Source organism: Anopheles arabiensis, chromosome 2 (genome assembly GCF_016920715.1).
Source record: "Anopheles arabiensis isolate DONGOLA chromosome 2, AaraD3, whole genome shotgun sequence".
Taxonomy (NCBI): domain Eukaryota; kingdom Metazoa; phylum Arthropoda; class Insecta; order Diptera; family Culicidae; genus Anopheles; species Anopheles arabiensis.
Window position 1 is genome coordinate 49,946,245 of NC_053517.1, and position 25,633 is coordinate 49,971,877.

General features: G+C 42.6%; 1 protein-coding gene, 1 long non-coding RNA gene and 1 pseudogene across 4 annotated transcripts in view; 2 read left to right on the forward strand and 1 right to left on the reverse strand.

Annotated features, from left to right (window-relative positions):
* The window catches only part of LOC120895195 (5-hydroxytryptamine receptor 1-like), a 48,152-nt gene extending 26,622 nt beyond the window's left edge, over positions 1-21,530 (forward strand). For all 3 annotated transcript variants that reach the window (XM_040298311.1, XM_040298312.1, XM_040298314.1), the window contains one exon: positions 17,678-21,530. In XM_040298311.1, coding sequence (XP_040154245.1) covers positions 18,921-20,252 — 1,332 coding nt within the window. In that variant the 5' untranslated portion in view covers positions 17,678-18,920 and the 3' untranslated portion in view covers positions 20,253-21,530. The remainder of the gene's footprint in view (positions 1-17,677) is intronic.
* Positions 13,499-15,667, forward strand: LOC120895194 (annotated as a pseudogene).
* A 2,254-nt stretch (positions 21,531-23,784) lies between the features above and the next one.
* Positions 23,785-24,812, reverse strand: LOC120895724. The gene is made up of 3 exons (XR_005738374.1): positions 24,742-24,812; positions 24,370-24,669; positions 23,785-23,859 (listed from the first exon to the last, which is right to left on the reverse strand). It is a non-coding gene; the product is annotated as an uncharacterized LOC120895724 (long non-coding RNA).
* Between the last annotated feature and the right edge of the window lie 821 nt (positions 24,813-25,633).

A 25,633-nucleotide genomic window follows, 5' to 3' on the forward strand; every position in this document is an offset into this window, starting at 1 on the left:
AAAATAATACAATAAAACAAAACTCACAAATATCAATAACAACTCATTGGACGGATCATATGCAATATATATGCAATTTACCCATAAAATGCCATATTGAAGAGAAGTTTTTAAGAAAAAGTGGGTTTGGAAAAATCAGTAGAAATTACTGCATACTTCGAAAAACGTTCAAGAAGTGAACTAGTCGCTAACTATATGTATATAAACTTTTATATAATTGTTGTTCTTTTTTTACTAATATATGATTGGTGGTAACAATTTTTATAGGATTTTCATGTTTTGTTTTTGTCTATAATAACCCAATCTAGGTGCCAATTCTTCGAAAAGCTGCAGAACAATGATACGGTGTAAAGAATCGAATATTATTGCCGGCAATAAATCTTTCACTTGCATCATACAACGAAATATCCTCAGCTGTCAGCAAAACATAACTGATGGAATAATACAATCGATTGCGAAGCGTTCTTTTTCGTACTCAGCTCTATCTGTTTGAGCTCTGTTCGTTCGCAGACGGGCATACTGTATGGTTGGTCTGTCTGTTCTCATCTTCTATCAACATTGTGCTGCATTTATGTTGTTGTCATCTTGTTAGCTTTTTACAGCTTTTCTTCAACAAACGCGCACATTCCCACGAAGAAATGTCATGCGGGAAACACGGCGCACAACCGACAAGCACGTTCGTTAGTCGGAACGGTAGTTGATTTTCTTTTTTTTATTATTTTCGAGCGAAACTGACCAAAACTGTGCTCGAGGGTTGGAAATTTAATTTCACAAAAACAACGATGTTGGGAAAATGTGTCCTGCCCTAAGGCAAGCTCAGCTACGCCAAAGTGTGCAGGTTTTCCGTAGTGGGAGCTGTGGTGGATGGTTTGATAACCGGAAAATATCACGATTGTGTCGTAGTGGCCCAACGGCCTACACGAGTTCGGCAGTGTGTGTTTTGTTGGGAGTAAGTGCAATGATATAACCGCAATTCTGAACAATCCCACGTAGTCAAGAAGGGCTGGCCTCAGGTGGCCAGTTCCGAGTGCTAGGACAGGGGATTTAATGAAATGAAAATTGAAAATGATTGATTTTTCTTTCGTACCTCCTCGAAGGTCTCGTTTGCTTGCCATGTTTCCGTTGAATCGTTCCATTTTCCGGCAATTGCGGTTCAGTACAGTACTGTACAAATTGGACTGTGGGACGTTCATCGATCGTTTACTATGCAGGTTGAAAAGTATGTGGTAGTTTTCCGTTGTTAAGAACGATGTTTGTGTACATTATGACGGCAAACTAGCAGTGGAACTATATAAAATTGCATTTGAATTAAATTGAAATATGAGGGCATGATTGGGCTGGGTAGTAAGAAGAACGACGATAACAAAGAGTGAGGAAATATTAACTTAAATATGAGGTACGAACACAAATCATCATCTTGTACCGGCATTTTTACTTTTAGTGGGGGGAAAGAGTTTATAATTTGTAAACAATTTGTCAACTCCAACTTCTAGCATACACAATGTTGGTTTATGTAATATAATTTCTTAGTATTATGCATATCACAAAGGATGGGACGTATACACATTGGGTAATGACTTTATTTACTCTTTGTTTGTAAACCTGTGGGCAGCTGAAGATATAATTAAATGTCTAATAAAAAAAACGACACCATCCAATGGTCTAGCACTTCATACAAATACTTTATCCTTACTGGTGGTTTTATATTATTTCACTCCGTTCAAACCATATCATCTAATCCAAGGCATCATTAATCAATGTTTTTTATGTTGTTACGATAAAGCAAATCGTACAAAAGACTGTTCTATCGATCTGGCTCGTAAATTACAATTTCGCTCGAAATCGTTTTCTTAAGCGATAAATTACATTTTCACCAAACAGGCCGCTCGTTCTGCGCTTCATTACCGAAAACCATTTTGTTTGGCGTGCGGCCGGATGTTTGGGTGGGAAGCACCTTTTTGCGGCGCGATACCTTGGCAGTACGCAAACGCATTCCCGGATCCATTTCCGGCGAAAATACGGTTTGATGACTTTCAAAATACGAAATAAAACTATACCTGAAGCGTGTTTGTAAATCCGTGACGAAAAGTTTCCTTGCAAGGAAGAAGTACCGAACCGCCGTCTGGTTGTTTGTGTGTGCTCGTTTTGTTATTGCCAATTTTGTTCATTACTTAACTTTTCCTAAATTACCTACCGCAAGGCCGGCAAGAGGGCAAACGATGGATAGCTTTTTGATAATGACTTTACACTGAGAATGGGAAGTGGCACAAATCGAAAAAGAAAACCATTAATGCCATCGGAATGGAATGGTATAAGGTTTAAAAAAAATATTTCGGATATTTTGAATACAGTTATTGTATCGACTATTTTTCATAAAGGTAGCTATTATCGTTTCATTTGTTCAGTAAACCAACATGTTTTTATGAGCGATTTGTGTCTTGCTTTCTAGATTCGATATAAATAAGATGCTCGCAGTAACAGAAGTATGGTCCCGGTGTATCCATAACATTACAAATGCAAACAAGCTTGCAGCTTCCCACGTGCATCCGGCGAGCAAATTTTATGGTAACGATTAATAAGTTTATGGCCCATTTCCAGTCCATTAAAAGTATGCCCTCCGAATTTCTTCGGCTCTTCTCAAGCATAGTTTGGCTGCATCTGAGCTAACCAATTTGTGACTAATTAAATTTGCACACCTGAATGCATCGCACGACTTGACGAATGATGCACCCGGCAGGGGTGATTTGCCGCAGTAGCGAGGTGTAAGGCACCTATTCGCCTTTGAATAGATTTATTTACACCGCCAACGATGCTCAGTTGAGTGCCTCCAAGTGGTTAGGGAGTCGGTACATTCATCGAATAAATGGTACGACAAAGGTCATTGCACTGTAACTGGTGTAATGCAACTGCGGCTGGTATGCACCATTTTCCACTTCAATCCTGCCGCAGGTATTTAAACCCAGTGTTGAAACGAGCTTGTAACAATTTAGTCGGTCAAATGCCAGGTGTGTATGGTTTAAATAGCTCACAAATGCGCGGCAAGGAGCAGGACGTTTCAGCATTCGCAAAATCATACATGAAAACATGTGAAAGGGTGCACTGGCAGTGCAGTTTTTGTGAATAAAAATAGAATGGTGATGCAGCAAATGCATTTCAGTGGCATTTGCATTTATACATGTTGTATTTTTTTTTTGCACAGTATTCGGTGTGCGCAAAGGAAGGATGCGTATGGGAACATTACCATTACCGCCCTTGCTTGCTTACTTGTGCTCATTACACAGGAAAGGCTATTTAAAGACAAGTGGTCAACTCGACGACTAAATGAGGAACAGTGTGCCGTTTTGATGACTTTTGGAATGTTGCATTGCACTGGGGCAGAGGGTTGATGATACAATTTAATTAAAATGTAACGAACAGTTGGCAATTTCCTTACCCGGCAGCTGTTTTTTATCATAAGATTAACTCGTGCCGGGCGGTGGTTGATTTCACGAGGATCCTGTTTATTTGTGGATGAAGCGAAACATACTATTTCCTGTTTGCCTTTTGAATTTCCGACGAATGTATCGTTTTTGAAGTAAATAATTATTTCTAATCAAATATTTTAAGCAACATGAATGATGTGTGGGTTATGCTGTTGAAAGTGACGATCAATCACCGTGATGAAAGGATTTAAAATAATCGATCGAACGTGAAGCGTAGAACACCACGGTGCTTGGTTTTTCTAACATAAAATAATATCATCCATACGAAAATATAAGGCATTTTTGCCTCACATCTATCTTTTCGCTCAAGTATACAGATTCGAGGTTATCTGACTTATCAATCTTCTGTTGCGGCTTGACGGCTGTTGCAACACGTTGCAGACTCGCATCGTATGTAAGCTTGTGTCTGCTATCGCTGTCCCGGCTAGCGACGTTGAGTATTTTTAGAAGTGCATTAATATATCAATGGGATACGATACCGTCGTTGGTGCGTTGAGTGTCGTGTCAACCTTCTACCGAGCCCGGGGGACCATTATTGAGTCTCAAAAGCATCAATATTCTGCCTCGATCTAGCTGCCCGATGCTGTCAAATGATTCCTCGAAGCAAGGAAGAGTTTCCTTTTTTTGGCTGCTTCCGAAAGCTAGAGTGAATGATATACTACTGGTGATGTCGGTGTGTGGCGTGCATTTTTGTTTATTATTTATGAGCGTTTCGAAATATGATCGATAGCTTGCTTACGCTGAACATGTGCAAAATAGTGCAGAGTGGGCGGATGAACAGCATCCATGCGATATTATTTGCATAACTAGATGTTCATGCAAACTGTAAAGCTGATCTTTTTTTTGGTTGTAAAATGATTTTGTTTTTCGTTTCTCCACGTGTATAACGTGGGACGTCCATTTGCCATCGATGCGTGAAAATAAGGAGACAGAACGATCGCGCGGGTTTCAAGTTCGAAATGGCAAACTGAGTGGATTATCGGGATACTAGTTCAATGAAAGGTTTAATGAGCGCAGACAGTAATTCAGTAGCTTGCCTTCACGGGGGTTACAAGGTTGACAGAATTTTTCTCAAGAAAATATACTATAAACATAAAATAAAATAAAATATCAAATCAAACAATATTACAAATGGTAATACATTCAAAAAGTTATTTTCATAACATTATGAAAAAGTCCAAAAATCCACTAACCTAATAAACTTTTAGTTAAAGTTGTGTGCATGCTCTGTGTGAACTGCCGCATCAGCTGCTGATTAATGTCACCGTAAATCTGATGACGCTTACTTGGCAAACGAATACGCGAATGCGCAAGTGTGCCATTTCAAAGACGGAAAAATAAACAAATCTTTCACTGAAATCACACAAGCCGGCATGGCGTGCATTTTTCGCCCGCCAGTAATGAGCATTTGCATTAATCAGACACGTCCTTAGACAGCCGTCACTGAGTGAGACGTGTGTGTGTGTGTGTGTGTGTGTGTACGTGGTTTCCACTAGCGATTGAAGATTGACACGCAAACCCAACCGCCCTTTCAAGACGCTACGCATTCTTCGCAGAGTTAAACGGGAAGAGGGTATGGTTGTGCTGGTCCGAGCTCGACGACGGTTCGGATGCCTTGCCGACGGATGGAATTTATTTTAATTTATTCATAATCTCTTTTAATTAAATTATGTCAGTTTAATTGGTCGAACCAAAATGAATTTCCTGTTGCGTGGTGCCCGTTGGACCGGGAGCAAGCAATGGAGGTGCAAGCTGACGATATATTTGTAAACTATTCATGTCTTCGTTCATGTTGCTGTCTCTGTGGATGGTTGTGTATGTGAGTGTGTGGGAGCGTATATGAGTGATGGCCCCGTCTAGGCGAGGCAACTGCACACGATTCGTTGCAGTTTTTGGCGCATTATCCGTAGCGTCTTGAAGTAAAACTATCGCTCCATTCCCATCACGGATTGCAGCAGGCGGCAACAGGCATGTTTACAAGTTAAGACATATTTCACGGTACGCCGAGCTTCGAGAGCAAAAGAAAGAGTACATTTTTCGGACGTGTCGTATCCGAGCGGCAGTACTTGGTTGGTTTGGACCGCGCGAACGGGTAGCTGTCGTTTGGTTTGGAGTGAAAATCGAAAAATTAATGACCCATCGTTTTGGTAGGTCGTTGCGCGTAATTAATCAGCGCCAGACGGACAGGCAGTCTGGGCTCCAGGTTATGCCTTTAGAGTGGTTTGCTAATCGCAGCACTGACGACCCGTCGATGACGGTAGTGGCGATGATAATGATGATGTCATCGAGGGGAGAGTGTCCAAATTATTGATGAGTATGCCATTTAAATATGGTATCATTGGCATTAAAAGCTGTTGGAGGATTAGTTTGCTTGTTGATTTAAAATTAGTTATTTTTTAAGCTACATGCTGCTGGTCGAGGAGGCTGATAATCCTTTGAAAAAAGACGATGTCATTGATAGATAAAAAACATGCCACTAGTATGTTGAGATTACAACCCAAACATATCACAAACGACATGAGCTAAACCGTAAAGCGTTTATCAAAATTGGGCACATTTAAGGTCTTATTAAGACGTGTTAACAAAGAACGGCTCAGATGAGCTGGTCTCACCTCGCAGATGTGTTTTCCGATTTTCGCTTTCTACAGTACAATGGACATTCTTGAGAGTTAATTTGAAGCAAGGATTTTTTTTTAAATAAAAGAACATGTCGTTTCGGGACTACTGCTCACGTACGTTACATGGTCTGTGAAGTTGGAAGCTTTACTCGATGTCAAAAGAAAAAAAAAACGCCTGTGTGCGTGTGTGTCTGTGAGCTGTAGAAGTCCTAATTTTTACTCCGCTGGATGTAAGAGGCGGCATAAATGGACTCAAGTATCCCTTCAAAATAAGAAGTTGGAAGGATGGTCACGTTGCTCGTTGCAAAAGTGCCTTTACGAAGCCGGAAATGTTCTCGGGATAGCTTCAGACTGTTTTCAACGATGCACGATGGAAACGTACAGATGCCATGGTGACTTATCGTTGCTGAAGCTAACGTCGGTGCGTATGTGATTGCAAAGTGTCTAAAGAATAAGCGCACGGTTTCTGCTGCTTGAGACGATCATACTTCACAATGGACGAATTTCACACATCAGCTAGCCTCGTAATGAACTTACCGGGAAAGAACCTTTTACCGGTTGAATGGGCGACCAAAATGCGTCTCTTCTCGTATCTCGTTTCCCGAACGGCAATGTTTATGATCGTACTGTTGCGCTGGGGGACAAGCTAGCTGGACCATGCTATCAATCGTTTGAACAACACTGCATTATACGGGTTGTATCCAATGCCGCTAGAAGCGACTGAAATATTCGTTGGCTTCATAGAAACCGGAATGGCTAATATGTATTGTTGGTACATTGAATTGATGGATGATAAATAGAATAATCGTATCGTTATCTTATAGATCGTTTGTGACGGATGTGTGTGTATACATATTATTTAATTTGAAATCTGTCATTTAAGATTGTACCGTCTCATGTTTTAGTGCTTGAGCTAAACAGGTAGTTTAAACACCGACAAATCGACGTGACACTTCGAACAAAATGAGCTTCAAAAGTTTTCTCCTTATTTCAAATGAAAGTACGTTAAACACTAGCGCCATCTCTATAATGATTCGCTTACTACACTGACACAGAGAAGAAACTGCTAAATCCCCTTTTTGTTTTTCTTCGCAAATTCCAATGCGTATTGTTTTATGTACTTCTCACATCTTTTGCATTAATTTGGAAACTTATAAAATGATTTTCCTGGGTGTTTTGTCCAATAATTCTCACAAAATCGTGTCTCACACTTCCTTCGCAATTTGTATTTAGAAAAGTTGTTTACATCGAAGCAGCAGTGAACAGAGCTTACTTTGACAGAAGTGATCGCCTCACTGGTAAATGACAGTACTTTTGTGTGGGACACTTTTGCAACGCCAGTGTCACGTCGGTTTGTCGGTGGTTTAAATATATTTGATTAAAGAATAATGAACATTCAGACGTTTCAAAACAAATTTGGTACAATCATTCTACTCATTTAGACCTCTTTAGACCAGTACTCTACAAACTTTTAACTCCAAACTGCGGCCCACATCCATTGAGGGCATACATTTTGTACACTTAATTCAAAGTTGCCTGTAGAAAATTTGATCTGAATTGTGGGAAAAAATTACACGATATGTATTGTTATAAGCTTTTCTTAAAAACTCATTTTTTTGCGAACCAATTCTGTTAACGCCACGGACCGCAGGTTGGAGACCACTGCTTTAGATCACCCTTTGAGGATATTGAACATTTTAGAATACTGCTCAACTTATTTTCTTTCAAGTAGTAATGTAGAGCATTAAAATGTCATGTTTTTTTGTTCCATTAACCATTGTACATTTCTATCAACAAAATGCAACTGACAAATGGTACCCATAAATCTAACTCGCAGTTATGCTTTGTGTTATATGTCACCTGTTTAACCTTGTCAACGGTCAATATTAATATTTCACAAACATATAAATTGTACAGAAGAACTTTTGGGTTGATGTCTGGTTTGAACATCAAGTATGGGAGAGCTAAAAAAAGCCGGTAAAACAAAAAGAAAAGCTTAACAAATTGTTTTCTTGTGAAAGGCTCGTAGAAGGTTGGGGAGCAATTTTATTTGACCGATATCAAATCATTCCGGTTCAACACGAACACTAGTGGAAACGTCAAGCGTTTTTATATCCCTACCTCATGCAATAAAACGTATACCGACCGTGCGCTCGGTGTAAGTGGATAATGCGCATTTTGACTTTCATTTCCCGATTCTCGGCTCTCGGCTCTCGTTTTCCGTGGCAGTCAATGTTTTTCCTTTTCAGTCGGACTCGAGGTAGACGGAAAGGGACTATGATGGCCATGAAAAAGCTAAGGCCATCGAAAGCAACGAACTACGAGCGTGGTGTTAGCGAGGCCAGAGATTGGGAGTAAAATAGAAAATCAATTGATTTTCGATAGCGTTGTGCCGGCAGTCCATCGTACGTTAGGGAAGATAATTGTATTTTCTTTCGCTTCGCTCACGATCCATCTGCTTCCATCAGTCCATCGCAGCCAATGAGGAGCTACTTTCCTGGCAAGGAGGATAAATGGGCACCACGTGCGTGGACTAGGACAAGGTAGCTAGAAACGGAAGCTCTAGCGTTACGGAGTTCGAATTTCGGCCGGTTGTCAAGCGGAAAAGTCGTCTTAGCCAACATGTCAATTTTGGTTTCTTCGATTACCTGTTTGGCCACGGGGATGGAAGCGCTTCCTTTCGGCGTATTGGATGGGTGAAGCGTATCGATGGCGAAACGGACCAGAACAATCTGATCCGGTTGCAACAGACTGTTTCAATATTTTTACGTCAGCAAAGCAAAAAAAGACCTTCGATATTTTTTCTTCAAATTAAAAGAAAATGTGTGATATTTCTTCTGCTCTTATCCGAAAGTCTTCCTTATGCAACTAGTAGCGAAAAAGCTTACTGTCCATGCCAGGTACGAACTATTGCACTTCAAAGGAGAGTAAATTTACATTTCCCAAGAAAAGAGATCGACTTTGATGTTCTGCTATATGGAGAAATGCATTTCTCAATGCCCTGGTGCTTCGTCTTATTAGGGGACACTGAAACATCAACTCTTTCTGCCCATTATGCGTGCTACGAGTTGTAGTAAGTTCTGTTGACTGCACATTCACAGGTTCTCTTTATCCTTGTGCTAACGGTACGTTCCGAACATAAAGAAAAGTGACCGAATGAAGAAAAGTATCTTCTATTCTAATGCATTTGACTCACTCCCATGTTTGTGTGTGTAAGTGTGTGAGTGCGATGTGGGTTATGTTCGATTCCTTTGAGCTTTTATTGTCATAACCGGTAGCAATATCAAAGTGTCTGGCTGTGTTGTGTGCTTACACAGAGTGGCAGTATCTTTTGCTTGAACTTTCCATTATTCGATTTCGCTTTTCCGTCTGCACTAACAAATCACTCTCCACGATGTGTTGCAAAAAAAAAGAAGCAAAACGCCGGAATAGAATTGACAAAGCGGGCGAAAAGATTGGTTCCGGGCGGGCCCGATTATCCGGAAGAAATGAACGGAAATGTCTGCCAAGCGGAAAACCGTTTCTTCCTCAGTTTGCTCTGTCTCATTTTTCAAGGCAGATAACCCCACACGTCCAAATGTAGGAAAGTATAGAAAGTCCCATAAACTAAGCGAAAGTCAAGTTTTACCGAAAGCTGGTCAGACATTGGAAAATGCCATTACGATACAAACAAATACTGACGATCACTCGGATATGCTTAAAATTGGTCGGTGAGGAAATTAATCCCGTTTCAGTGAGCTTTGCCTATCTGACAGGTTTATTTGGCGTGTGAACCGAATCGTAAGATCATCGCATAATAGAAGCAATAAACTATGGAAAGTGTCCTGTAAAGAATAATGAGTAGCAGAGGGACATTATTTTGTTCATGATGGATTCCGCACGAATGGAAGCAGAAGAACACATTGGGTGCTTTTTTAAAGCGCACAGAGATTGGTTGTAATGTAATTTTAGCTGTGAAATAGACTCATACTATAAACGTTGCGGGAAACGGGTTCTTGACGCTAGTAAATTTAACAATTTCGTCACGGTACGCTATCGTAGTGGATTGTTTTCCTTTCCTTTTTGCTTTTCTACCATCCAATATCAGCGAATGGTGTAGATCACGTCGTAAAAACTTCCACTGTATCATTTCGTTGACCTTGTGGGAAAGAATGCCACGTTCGGCTGCCGATATTTTAGCCAAAATAGTCGTAAAACTTTTCAAGGCCTTCGAACCTTGGCATTTCAGAACACGGGAAATGAATTGACTACATCCCGAACCCCGTCCCGAAAAGAAGAAAGCGCACTGAAGCTCTTGACCCAGATTTTTTGCACTCCAGCATCGATCGTTACCGTAGTGCGGTACTTGTTTTTGGTTTTAAGTGTGTTTGTGTGTGTGTGAGTAACCGTTGCCGGGAATCTGTGCCAAAAACTTTACGGTTGGTGGTGTTTTTTTTTATATTTTTTTCCTTTTTCTTTTAGCTTGTTCCTTCACCGAATGTCCGAGCCAGTATCAAGAATAGAATGTATGGGGCGTTGAAAGGGGTGTGGTTGAATCACAAGAAGAAAAAAAGAGCCATTACCCGCAGAAAGAGCTAGATTCGAAGTTCTGGCGAAAATAACTCAAGTGTCGACGTCGTGTCGACAGGCGGGCAGCATGCGATGTGTTTTATTTGCAGCGATTGATTGTAGATAATAATACAAAACTCTGAAGAGTGAACAAACACTGCAAAATAAAGAGCCGTGGGGTGAGAGAAGGTATAGATAGTACAGAAAATTGGGTTAGACGTTGATTGGCTGTACAACAGGCACTCGTTGTGTGAAATGATCAAGCGATCGAAACGATCGATTTGTTCCAAATGGAATGTTTGTAAAAATATGATAATAAAACATATGTTGTTTCGTGCCACAAATTGTTGAAGCAAGGTGACAGCTTTTATTATAACATTTAAAGAGAGTTTCGAAACGATATGTCCAATACAACAATTGAAAATGCTGGTTGCTTTTTATTTATTTATTTTAGCACCTTTGGCTGATGAGCTTCATTTGTACCGCTAAAGTAACATCTGTATTTTGAAAAAATAGCCTTTTTAGTCTAAGAAATTCGTAATAATTCATAGACTAGTTTAAACAAAAAACCACCTGATATTGTGCAACGATCAAGCATGATCGCATCACATGATTATTGACGGCTGCAACTAAGTAAGCATTTCTCGAAAGGAACTTGTTGCAACTAAGTAGTGTCTGACACGAAATGCAAATTGAAAATAAAAGTTTAAATTACATAAATACTTTAGGCAATCGTAGTAACGGTCGCAATCTCAGAAATAACAAAAAAACACAATTTGCAGATGAAGTATCGATTCTCGAAACATAGCGACATTTTAAGAAAGTAGTAACATATCCAAACACTAAGACGTATAGCATAAACACTAATACGATTACGAATATAAGGATATTTTAATGAATATCGCAAAAAATAAACCAATTGAAATTCAGCATTCACTTCAAACGGTAACGCTGTAACTCGTGTAGGATGGCTTCCTTCTTCGCTATCAAAGTACCTGTTAGCCTGTGCGAAGGCAATCGGACTTTGAAATTTATTTCGAAGTCCAGAAGGGCTTCTTTAATGTACCTGACAATAACACTAAACTCAGTAAACTAGCAAATGATACCTACTTATTTGCTTTCTACAGAGAAACTTAAATCATCAAGCATTGATTGATTCCCCAACGAAACAACCTTCCTCAGTGTCAGCTCATATTTCGCCCTATGTGACTGATAGAAAAAGAGATTGCTTTGAGAAGATTATCTAGATTCAAAGAATGATTATCAGCTCATTATGTGTAGTGGTAGACGCTAGACGCCTACCAGCGGCACTTTTGTGTCCTTTTCTGGCTTTGCGCACAACCAACCACCCATCCACTTATCCTGTCGTACCGAAGTAAGGAAAATAAGGTCTATTATCTGCCGGGTCGCATTGGACGCCCATCCGCGGATAATCACATTACTACTGCGGGCGATATTACGCCCACAGAGCTTAATTTCTCGGTTCCATCCTACCGTACAAACTGTGCGTTAGAGGCACACGGCGATAAGGGCCACCGTATACAGGATGAGGTGTATCCGAGCCACAGGTAATTCGTTTTTAATTGCACGGTGCGTTTACGGTGCGTAATGAAGGGCGTTCGTTCGTGCGTGCGTACTAGTGGGGTTGTACGACGGGCACGAACGCAAAAAAGTGCCCAACAACGTCCCAAGGCACAGCGGAAAGGGTCGGGACAACGAGTGTTGATACGGTCTGGTGATATAATTTGGATTCCATCGATAATCCGCTCATCATCGGCGCAACTTTAACATCATTAATTACACATCCACCATGATGTGTCTAGATGGTCTCACACCAAACAAATTCTCAAACCTAGGTGCTTGTTCGTTTCGTACGTGTTCATTTTACTGGTTGCTGTTGTTGGATGTTTGGGTGAGAAACATTTGTGTATCCGAAAGTGTGTTGTTTTCACATGCGTTGGGAACCATTCATTGACCCTGATACAGGGTGCGGTGCACGTGTTCGATCATCATCGAAACCATCGGCAATCGCATTTTAATGGCAACATCGATGATGGACTTCGATCAACCCCCGCAAATGCGGCACGCGAAAGTGCAATTTTCCATTGAAGTCTGCTGTGGGAGGTCAGCTTATCGATTGTCGTGACCTGTTCGTACACTACAGCGAAACAATCAATCCACCCAACTTGACTGGCGTTGAAATGCGCTTCTAAAGATTCGCGCAGTGCATTGTTTGCGATGTGGTGTCTTGTTTGCTCGTTCATCGTAGCGTTGCCTTAGTCTCTAATGTACTGGAAAAAAGAGGCAAAGCAATTTGTATCTAGATAGAGATTCGTACCAATGGAGCGAGGAATTGCTAAACAAGAACGTGCATCGGCTTCCATCAATACCTTTGGCTAAAGTACAGGGTTTGTGGTTTCCCGAGGCAATCAAGAAAGAGTGAATCTTTTGTTTAAACCGCGGTTGGGTCTCGGGGGTAGAAATGCGTTGAACTTTGTGCTTCGGCCAGAGAGTAGAAGGACAAAGAATGGTAAGAGAATGCAATCAGTGGGTTTATCGCTCTTTCAGTGCTGCAGAAATTCCTTCATTGCCCTCCGATAGCCGTTAGCATGCTAACGGGGTGAGAACTATTTAAAGGAATTTAAAGCGACATTCATTTTGCTGCAATAAAGCTGCTAAATCATTTCTTAACATAATTAAAATGTAGTGGATTTTCTTCCGCAAGAAAAGTGTTTAATTACTTTGCAGAAATATGTACTTCATCATGTTAAAGTTTAATACTCGTCTGAATTGCTGCTTCAGCAGAATTGCGACAATCGGCACGCTGAGTTTGCTGCAATATAGTAGGCTAGGCTCTTGAAATGTCAGTCATTCGTTACGGTTTGAAGTGCCCTCGCGTATAGAACCGAAAAGGCCAAAGAGGGTGAGCAAATTTGAACGAAAATGTCCGCTCCGGAGTTAGCGTGGCAAGTGGTCCGGGACATTGGTGTGCACCAGCTCCGGCACGGCAATGTGGGCGGTGCTATCGACAGCTTCACCGAAGCATCGACGAGAGTGTCTGAAGACGATGAGTCGATGGTGGTGTTGAAGACCCGGGCACAGTTGAAGTATTGCGAGGCTCTCCCGGCACTGGAAACCATTCGTAATGCTCGAAAATATCCGGGAAATTTGTTGCACTGCCGGGCGCTGTACGAAACGGGCGATCTGGAGGGGCATCTGCTTGCGTCGGCAAACGGACGACGCCAACAGCATCCGGCCGGTGGTCATCGTCAGCAGGACTTTACCGATGAGGTAGACCTCGCTCTATCCACCTTCGATTGTACGCTGGGCGACCGGGCCGGTGCCTCGCTGCTCGAGTATCAGCATCAGTTTCCAGCGATAGTGGCAGAGCAGCGGGAGCTCCGCCAGCGGTCGGCTGATCGTCCCCGTTGGAAGATTCTTGCCGAGGCGGGTGAGTGTGATGTGATCAGTTTGCTGGAAACGGTGCGCAAGGAGCCACCGTTGCGGGAGCAGGTGGCAGAAAAACAAGCAAATTCTTGGCCAAATTCATCTTGGCCGTGGATGGGAGGATTTGATGTTTATCGAAGAGTTGCTGCCATCGGGCCGACACGGGCCGGTTGTCCAGTTACCACAAACGCGACAAAGCTCCCGTGCGATGGCTCAGCTGGTGGACGAATGCTACACGAAAGTATCGGGCCGGGTTCGGCTTTCCCAGGCCTGTTTTCCAATGTACAGCCAGCGGCACGGTCGCTTTGGACCGCAGACGAACCATCGGCGGGAGGTGCATGAAATCGATGAGCAGCTCAAGTTCCGGTACCGTGCGTACCGTGCAGTGTACAACCAATTTGATCGCATGTACGAGCTACGCGAGCAAGGCAAGACAAAGGAGCTACTGCGGTACGGCGGAGATGTGTTGGACGGTTTCTACAAGACCACAACGGTGCGGGTACTCCCCGAGAAGGGTAAACTGGTGCGAGAGGTGTGCAATCTGATCGGTTTGACCATTCTGGACGGGTTGCGTATCCCTCCCAGGTTGATGGATGCTCCACCGGACCGTCGCTTGATGCTGTTGTTTGCCGTTCCGCCGGCAAAGGAAACGCTGGTGGTCGCCCCCGTGTTTGGCGACATTTCCACTTACCGAGACCCAACTGAGCCTGATCATGACTACTTAAGCTACAAGTAGGTGGGGACGGCTTGTTTTTGCTTTATAAAGCACGGGAAACGAGCCTTAAAAATCCATATGTTGATGTGTATTCTTGGGTTTGTTTTTTTATTCTATGTTTCCTCGCAGGAGTAAGGTTGCTGAGCTGGAACGGCGCTATCAGCGCGTTCAGTATCCCATCGAGCACTGCCTCATCGACTACCAGATGGCAAGGCAGCATCTGCTCAACGGATGGCTGGACGATGTGAAAGTGCTGGGTAATCGGATGATCGACGAAGCGATCGCTTGCGGGAGCCACTTGTGGCAGCTTATTGGACTGCTCACCATCGCCCAAGCCTTCTGTGCTCAGAATAATCTCGAGCAGCTGGCCGTGCAGTTGCGGGCGGCGGCCAAGCTCGTGCAAAGTCGTCTGCCCGACGAGCGGATTGCTTTTTTCGTCGAAGTATCGCAGAAGCTAAACCGGGATTTGCTAATGAAAAAGCTGGCCCATTCCCTCGAACTGGAAAGTACGCTGTTGGCTTAGTGTACGGAGGTGCTATGGTTGGAACCAACATTGCCGTGTTACTCCTATCCACCATGGGTGCTGCGCGGCTTTAGAGTTCCTTTCATGGGTCTTTATGTTCCAACAACAGCGATACGATCCTTTAAAATACTGAAAAACAAATCCACAAAAAAACAAAGCAAAAACAGCCACCCAACCATTACACGGCAGATGAACTGTTTTCGGAAGGTACGTTTGGTGCGGCCATTTATCATAGTTTAATGCAACGTTACGATTCTGCTTTTGAGTTTCTTTTGGTAGACTGAAAAAATTGGTGTATCGGTGAATAAATTTCATTATTTGTGGCTGTCAGGGATTCTGGTGTTTTTCTTTTCATTGTGATGGCACCTTGTTCTCCATTCAATGGGGAAAGTTTGAGGACAATACGGTGATGTGGGGGTTCCGTGTTGAAACATTTCTACAGTTGTTTGTCGCTATACCGTTTTGTGTCGCTGCTAGTGTAACCATTACTGCACCATGGTGAAAGTTTTGTTTCCCACATCCGAATTACAAACAGTTGAACGAACGAAGGGAGCTAGTGGGCCCTTATCGAAAAAAACGGTGAGAAATATTTACCACCAGGGACTCTCCAACTCGATGATTAGCAGTACCTGAGCGGCAAAACTGGGTACAGCAAAGCCGAAAAAAAAAGTAATTTAAAATTTTAACGAAACCAACATGCAGCAGGAAATGGGAGAAAAAATTACGCGGCGAGCGAGTTTATGATCCCTACCCGTGGAGTAAGAGTAAATTTTACTGCACTGGTTTCCGGACCGGAAAAGCGCACACGAAACGTTTCAAAACGTAGGGAGGCGAGACTTTAGGTTTCAAAATTGAAACGTGCATAGCGCCACAGGAAGGGCAGAGAGACGAAACAACGGAGGAAATTACAAAAAAGGTGGAACATAAAACCACCATAATGCTGCTTTGTGCTGCGCTTTACGCCAAATCCAGTTATGCAGCGGTTTTGCACAGTGTTCCTACACCTATTCTTTAGATTGTGGTAAAGGAACGTACATGTTAGCTTCCAGAACAGGTTAAACAACCAGTATGAATGTTATTTTTGTACGTTCAATCTATCAAAGTGTTAAATGTGTAAAATAAATCAGTTCTACTTGAAACTTTAACAATATCGTAAAAGGGCAATTGAACCAGTTTTGATTTATGACGTTATAGTCAGCAACATAATGGCACATTTTAAATGAAACTGGAGAACGCTAACGAGCACAGGTATGGGTTCCCTCATCATTGTGTGTGATGGAAGGATTTTGGGGGAGGATGTAATGAGCAACATTTGCATGCATTTCGATTTAAGCGAATGATTTATGTGGCACGGGTTTTGTGTGTTGTACCCTTTTCAACTGATTTATCGCCAGCGGTGGCAAGCAACTGGAAATGCATCGATATACATGTCGGCAATGAGCATTAGCAATAAAAAAACAACAGTTTCACTGTTTAAAATTGTTCAATGAAACAATCAGATTTTATGACTGCAGTTTGTTTGTTGGGTTTTAGGTAGTTTTCGCTACTTATGTATGTCTGAATTTAATTGGGTAAACCTGAAAGGAGTTTCGATGCCTTCTACTATTCCCTCACTCAATCATCAATAATTATCAATCAATAAGCTTGATTGCATTTCTATACCACTTACTTCGCACATTATGAAGTGAGTTTCAATTACTTCGACTTGATGCCTGTAACCAACAGCTTGCAAGCCGACCATGTTCTATGTGCAGTGCAACTCGTACAGTCATTAGTAAATGAAACTGGCAAAACTTTAAAATATGCTGAAACATAGCTGAATCACTTAATTGAATCTTCATTTTGATTGGGGAAAAGGGCTACCTTACACGCAACTTTGGTCGGTAGTTTACTGAAAACTGTACAGTTGACTGGTGCCGGGTGCAGGAATAAATCGGGAATCGGATTATACGTATCAAATGGGGAAAGTTTTCTGTTTACCCTTACACCAGATCGATGATGCTCAAGTGTGTAGCATTCCCCTGCATCAGCTTGTTTGTCCAGTTAACAACTCACATGAAGCGAAAGTTTAGGGAAAACTTTCCCCGAGTATGGTTGATCGTTGCCTGAAGGGTACTTAGAGCTACTTGTAGGTAAAGCCTTCTACCCACTCCGAAACTATTGATTGATAATTTACACCATGTTGTTCATTCGGTTGATTTAGGCTAGGGAGAAACGGGTTTGTTAAATGCTTTGAGTTTGTTTACTCCATACATCCATGCGTAGACGAGTGGGAAGCATTTACCGGAACCCCTGTGTGGAAATCGTGTTTTATCTTATTGCTTGTTTTTCCATTTCATTTCAGATGGCACCGATCAATCTAACGCAACAGCTCAGGACGCGCATCGGACGGACGACATGGACGCAGCGACCCATTTCAATCTGAAGTTGTCAGGTCACGCATAGTCAGCGCCCGTCCCGTCCCGTACGACATCCCGACACCTACATTCGAACAGGGCAATCAATCATTTTAAACCTGTGACCCAACACGCCGAAACCATTCGGATCCGGGGATGGACCGAGTCCGGGAGCGTGTGTAGCGCGGCGGATTAAATCATTTCTCGGTGTGGCGTCCCTTCAGTAATCAAGTTCTACAAACAGGGGTCGTAAAAATTCCCCACTCACACACACGCACATGCTCGATCTGGACTAAAGGGGTTCGGGTTGACTTGTACAAGCTCGAAGCTGAAACCGATTGACGGCAATAAATGTCCAGCCATGCCTGTCGGTGACAGAACCTGCGTCAAAGTTGTGGCTTCGCTCGTGACCCTGGTCGATGGATGTCATCGGTGGAGTGGTTTTTCCGTATCGTCCGGTACGTTCAGCGGTTTGTGGCTGGGACAGTAATTAGCTTAGAAAACTGTCTGCGTTAGAGTGCTCGAAAGAAAGGGGACGAGAAAGAGTGCACGTGTGGCTGTGTGTCAGTGTGCGTCTGTGAATATGTTTAAGAGAAAATGACTTATGAAGGGTTAGCTCGCAGAGTGGAAATAGAGTGGCATTGAAGGAAGTAAAAGAAGGTCTCCATACATATCAGCAGTAGAAACAGAAAGAGAGAAGAAAGAAAGTGAGTGTGTGTAAGGTTAATGAAACCGTGGGTAGAAGGAGTAGTTACGTACATTGTTGCGTATCCTAACGATTTTCTACGGGAAAAAGCCGTTGGAAAGATGAAACGATTGAGCGCTGAACTGAGCTGGAAGTGTAACTATTTGTTTGCATTGTGTAATGCGTGTGACGGTGTGAAACATAAAGCAGCACTCCTTACTATACATGTGTGTATATGGATACGCTAATTGGTTCCCTGCTGGTGGATGACATTGGTGTGGCCCGACAGCGACAGCAGGTGCGAATAGCTGAACAATCACACACAGTGTGGTCAGCCGGGATCGTTACCGAGCGTAGCGGGTTTGATCAACAAATACCGAGCACGACATCGTCAACGATTTTGGCCACGGTGGTAGGTGGCAGTGCAACGGTGGGCCTTGAGCCGGGGAGCAGCATTCCGACACCGTTCGCAGTGTTGCTGGCGCACAATCAGACAACCGGTGACCATGGCTTCGGCCACGGATTCACCGGGGATGGTGGGGACGCAGGGGCAGTGGCAGCGGCGAGGCCATCGTCGGTCCGGCGGCTTCGATCGGCATCGGTGGGTCGCTCGGTGTGCCACTCGCCGGCGGTACGACGGTAGCGACGATCGTGTCTCGACGCTAGCGAACGCGACCCTGTCCGAGCACGAGCTGGACCTGGACACGATCCGCAAGGTGATCATCTGCATCGTACTGTTAGCTGTGATATTTGGCACGATCGTCGGCAACATACTGGTGTGTGTGGCCGTGTGTCTGGTGCGGAAACTGAGACGTCCCTGCAACTATCTGCTCGTGTCCCTGGCCGTGTCGGACCTGTGCGTCGCTTGCCTAGTGATGCCACCGGCGTTGATGTACGAAGTGCTAGGCGAGTGGAACTTTGGGCGCGTGTTCTGTGATATTTGGGTGTCGTTTGATGTGCTGTCCTGTACCGCTTCCATCCTTAACCTGTGCGCCATTTCCGTCGATCGGTATTGGGCCATCACGAAACCGCTCGAGTACGGTGTGAAGCGTACGCCCCGGCGAATGATGCTCTGCGTGGCGCTGGTGTGGTTGGCCGCGGCCTGCATATCCCTGCCGCCATTGCTCATCCTCGGCAACAAGCACACGATCGGTGAAGGTCCCGACCAGCGGCCTTTCTGTGCTGTGTGTGAGGATGTCGGGTATCAGATTTACGCCACACTCGGATCTTTCTACATTCCGCTCGCCGTGATGCTGTTTGTTTACTATCAAATATTTCGTGCCGCCCGGCGAATAGTGAAGGACGAGAAGCGAGCACAGACACGGCTCGAGAACAGTTTAGCGGTCGATAAAACGAGCACTACCACCGCTACGACAACGACGACGACCACGTCCATGAGCTTGAAGCCACCGGACTCGATTGTTCCGGCGATGAGTGTTGGCGGCGGTTCCCCTCATCAGAAGAAGCTCCGGTTTCAGCTGGCCAAGGAGCGGAAGGCATCGACCACGCTCGGTATCATCATGTCGGCGTTCACGATTTGCTGGCTACCCTTCTTCATACTGGCGCTGGTGCGGCCGCTCATGGACGATGACTACCCGACACTGTCGTCGTTCTTTCTGTGGCTCGGGTATGCCAACTCGCTGCTCAATCCCATCATCTACGCCACGCTGAACCGCGACTTCCGGAAGCCGTTCCAGGAGATCCTGTACTTCCGCTGCTCCAACCTGAACATCCTGATGCGGGAAGACTTCTATCATAGCCAGTACGGTGAGCCAGGGTCGCAGCGGTTCGTGCTCGAGAACGAAGGGCAGCACACGGCGCGGGAAAGCTTTCTCTAACTCCGGTTTGTTTTTGTTTGTTTAACCGCGCGGGTCGATTGTTCCTCGTAAAAGTGCTATCATTCATACCAGGATGATGCTTTTGGCCTATCACTAATATTGTATTCTGGTACGAAGGAAGAAGTCTGATGCAGCCGGTTCTATGGAATTCGTACAGCCATAGTAGTATTAAATGTTTCACTAGCACCGATTGTCATATGTTTGAAGACGAATTAAAACAATTATCGCCTTCAGCAGTTCCCCGAGATAATCGAGTACTTACTAGGTTTCCGTGAGACAATTGGTTGGTTGCACTTGTTGGGAAATTATTAAATTAATAATTACTCACCGCCACATGCACAGATCCGATGAAAAATAGAGAGAGAGATGGAGAGAGAGAAAGTAAAAAGCACACGTTAAATATGCTACAAACATAATAAAAAAAGCACAAACCACACAAGCCGATACAATCACGCAGTCTACATAGATGGTATGGTAATCATAACAATCCAAAACATTCGTATTAGCCGTTCAACGCAAGCAATAGGCTTTGTCGTTGAGGTATAAACACAATGCATCTTTGTACTTTCAAGGGACTGCAAAAAGGTCACGTTAAGGGTGGAAGGCGGAAAGTAGGCGCCAAGTCAAAAATAAGTTACTAGAGGGCATGTAAACGTAGCAAAAACTGTTAGATTAGTTTTGTTAGTAGCAGATTCTCGAATCTATGGCTAATGTACTAGAAAGGCGATGTCGGGTGATTCTGTCATAAATCCAAGTATAATTATGCTAGATCTCAAAAGTACGAGCTTTAGTGTTTATAAAAACGAAACGTAATTAGTTGAATGGCGTGAGAAATACGGCTTAAAAAATCCCCGTTGAGTTTAGCAAATCTGGTTTTGGTTAATGTTTTTAGAGCCAATTCGTTTATTAATTTGTCTCTATGAGTCGGTTTTACAGTAGGAACGGAAATGAGCAGAGCATAAGACTTTAATGCGAACAATTACTATATCGTAAGAATTCTGACCGTATCTTAAGGGTTTAGAGAAGGATATTTGAAGAATTTACTCGTCAAACGAAATGAACTCTTTTAGCATGTAAACTATAGTGTCTAGGTGTGATCGTTTGTCGATGAGGAGGATATGCAAGGTCAAGGTGATACACCAAGGCATAATTTCCGTAGGCTTTAATTGAACGGTGTGCGTTATACTGACCGTCAAGGCGTACACCAACCGCTCATATGTCGCACATCCCTGCGATAGTCGTCGACACATCGGATAAATGTGTTTATTTTCGTTATTTGTGTATTACTATATGGGAAGGACATTGGACTGCATAACTGCAGACTCACACCGTCAAAAACACAGACACACAAATACATTCGTAAACCTACAGGAACAAAAATGCAGGTGTATCAAAACGAATCTTTCAATACACACAGAAATAAAAAATACCACATCACCTTAGACAGAGCGTAATGCTTCACTATTTGAACGGTAGGTGTAAAGATAACTCGATCGTGCGTGCGATGCGTATTACAACTATTTACAATTCAGCTCTCTAAACTACCAGCTAAGCATAGCAGCGGGCATGTGTCTATGCGTGCACAGAATCGATTATTTACAAGCAGAGCATGAGTTGTTGCGTTAGTTTTGGACTATTTTATTGTTTTATTTTTCTATCGATGATTGAATCTCTACTACAGATCGTATTTATAGCAAAGCAAAACAAAAATGGACACCGACTTTACTCTAAGATGAAGCGTGACTTGAACCGGAACGCTACTCGTATACCTTAACTGAGCTTTTGGGGAATCTGTTATCGAAACACTAGATTATACGAGAAAGATCGTGAAGCTCAAATGGAATCATTTCTCAAAATCAATTCTTGATAAATGTGCTTCAGTAGGGAAATAATGTTATGATATTAAAGGGGAGATGAAAAAAAAAAGAAAACCGAATACAATACTTCAACATGGTAAAACGGTGAAAGTATTCCAACCGACCCACTATCGGGTGGGTTGTCTATAGTAGCAAATGTATTTGAAACAAAAGTCTGGTTGATTTTATACTGAACTCTATAAACGCTCCTATTGCTACGACGATGTAATGAATGAAAAAGGTAAATAAATATCAACTAGAAGTCTAACTAAATGGATGAACGAAGAAAAGGAGCAAGCTGAAATGTGGAATCTTAAACAAAAAAAAAAACTACTAAAAACACTCCTGCCAAAAATGGGCACGAAAGGAGGGCACATAAAATAAAACTAAAACAAAATGATTTGTAGCTGACAAATGTGTTGGGAGTGGTGCATTTGATTTAAATATATTTTAAATAAATTGAACGAATTAGCCGACTATACAGGTAAGATATTTTTGATGATAAAGTTATACGAGATGATTGAGCTCCATGTCAATCCTGTAACTATCTGTGTGGAGTTCGGCAGTGTGTGCAAGTTGTAGCTTAAATTCATTTTGCATGAAGTTGTGCGAATGTTTCATACCACGTTATGATACCGTGATGCCGCACGGAACACTCTGGTCCGGGCTTGACTCTTAAGGATGGTATGAAATTGGATGCTTAAATGGAAATTAATATATCATAATAAAATGGGCCAAGCAGCCATTTTAGGCTCTTGAGTAGCAGCCAGCCGACATAGGCTATGCGAAAGTTGTTTAAAAACGCTGTCTACTGCTGCTGGCAGCGGGTGGACAAGTGCGTGAGAAAACAGTCAATTTGTGGTCCGTGGTGACCGAACCATCAGATGCTGATCGTTATCGATGAGCGTTCGTCACACTGAAGTGGAAGGAGATATTTTACTGCACAGTCTCTGAAAGACGTTATTGCTTGTTCGGCACCAACGTGCTTGTTTGAATCTAAGTCCGGCATCAGGTGGATATTTCGAGACGTTTCTAGTGCTCCATGTAGGAAGGACATTGTAGGTGAACGTGGTCCGACTAATCAATCATCGCAGACTGAATGGAAGGAACAAGGCAAACGGTGGCAAGACTGGATCGATGGCACGATCTGCACAATTACGAAAGAGGCTGGTACAAGAGAGGCAGGTACGGTAAGGCAGCTGAGTCACCATAAATCATAAGCATGATTATCAACTTTGCATTATACCTAATGAGCGGTGGACAAACACGGTCATGGACCGATGTTATTCGTACTACGGCTTTTTTCTTTCTTTTAAGCTTATGACTTTAAAAGAATTGAAAATCATGTATAGAAAGGTAAGGCTGTGGAAAAATTTACATAAAACTTTAGATTGTGGTATTTAAAAACGATTCCACTCGAATGTTATATCTGGCTACTCGTATGATAGTTAGGGCTCGTCAGGCTAATGGAGACGCATGGTAGTTTTTAGCTGAATGGGGTCGCCTGGTTTTTAAAGATGGTTAGATATCTCCTCTATCTCCTTTTTGCTTCGTTCGTAGCTAGTCTAAATGAAAAGAATTAAATAATTATGATAAAATTAAAGTAAGCAAAAGAACAAGATAAGAGAGCGGTGAGAACTTTCCTTTTGCTTTCATTGGTTCACATTATTGATGTCCTCTGAGTCAATACTAATTCTGCGATATATTTTCCCTGTCTTTTTTCACGTTGATAGCAGTTCTACAGAGAGTTGCTGAAACAAAGTATAGAAAAGAAGAATTGTTTGATGTTTTGATGCTAGTTTGGTATTAATTTAATATTAAAAAAATAACAATTTTGCGACTTTCAAAAGATGAAGCCCTTAAAGTCTTTTTAGGCCGTCCACAAGGACAGAGGAAGCGTGGTAGGCCCAGAGTGAGGTGGTAAGCGGACTGGCAGACGACGGTGCGAGACCGTGAACAGTTTCGGACACTTCTGAGGTAGGCCAAGACCGCAAAGCGGTTGTAGCGCCGGATGAGTAAGAAATGAGAAAAAGCCGAAAAAGAACCGAATGTTTATGTGTTTTTATGTAAATAAATATATATTATTTTCATGTTGTGTGCATGTTCTACCATGACATGATTCCTAAAGTTTTATCTATAGCCATTCAGTGAAACAAATAGTGAAAACCGAAACAACAAGTGATGTTGGAGTAGATAAAACATGTCTTTTACTGCAAGCAGATGCTTTTAATCTGGTACAATTGCAAGTAGTTGTTACCTACCCCAAAAACAGACGGATATGATGAATGAAGATCCATTTGAAGCAGAGACACTCGTCAACCGTAGGTTGAAATTCGACTCACCGGCCAGGTTGGCCGGCAGCACCGAAAAGGACGCACCAATTACGTTTACGCTCAAGGGTCATCTTGGGCTGAGCTCATCAGGTGAATGCTACGTTAGGCTCGAGTGATGATGGATTTGAGAGCATTCCCGAAATCCTAACGTGCACCGTTGACGAAGAATTGATGGTCTTGTGGGTGTCGTTGGGACGATGTGTACAACATGATTTCCATCTTCCGAAGCTATGTTATCGTAGCGGATCACATTAATGCACGCTCTGTATGATACCAATTCGTGGAAAGATTAGTACTTACCTGCAGAAGGAGGAGGGTCTACTTCGTTAGATGGGGGTGAACAATTTCTCTAGACTGTCGTTAGAGTGGTGGCATACTGTGGTGTGCTAAAATGTGCGGAAATTGATGTTTGCCTGTTTCGTTTGGTACACAAAAACCAACGTAAGCTGTGTACGAACTGCGGGCATTTATCATCATCAGGAATACCACTTGTATTGGATTAAAAAATTGGAAAAAATCAACTAAATTTTTTTTTTTACATGATATTAATGTTGCTTTTTGAACATACGCATGCAAAAAGTTTGAACTTTTCTGAGTTAATTGTGTGCCTAACAAATGAATAATTTTCTACACACATTGCTGAAAATCATCAATCAAAATGAACATAAAAATGATGCAAACCTTTTTTTGTGGCCAGGAAAGTTCCGAAAACCAAAAATGAACGGCATTAATTTCACCCATCAGCTTATGGTTTCTGACGGTTGTTTTGTTTTGGCATTAAGAGACATTTTGCTTTTATTTCTAAGAGAAGCCCAAATTGAAACAATAGCGAATGATATTACCGCCCCTCTAGTAACAAGGCTGATCACAGAAAGAGACCACAAAGAGGCAAAATAGCAGAAAGCATTAAAAAAGGCAAATGACTCATTTCCTAGAACGACATCGTGCAAGACAGACAGACTTTAAAATGAAAAAGGTTGAGTTTTAATGATGTTTCGGGTGATTTTTTTGTGTGTTTTTATTTGTTTGGTATCTACTACTTCCGTCGCTTGTGGTAGGGATTTAAGGGATGAGGTTTCGCTTTGTCGTCTGCTTGATTTTTACACACACACACAGGCTTGTTTACTGGGATGTTTGTGAGCATGATTAGACGAGTCAGTATATTTTATCCATACATTCAGCATTATCAACA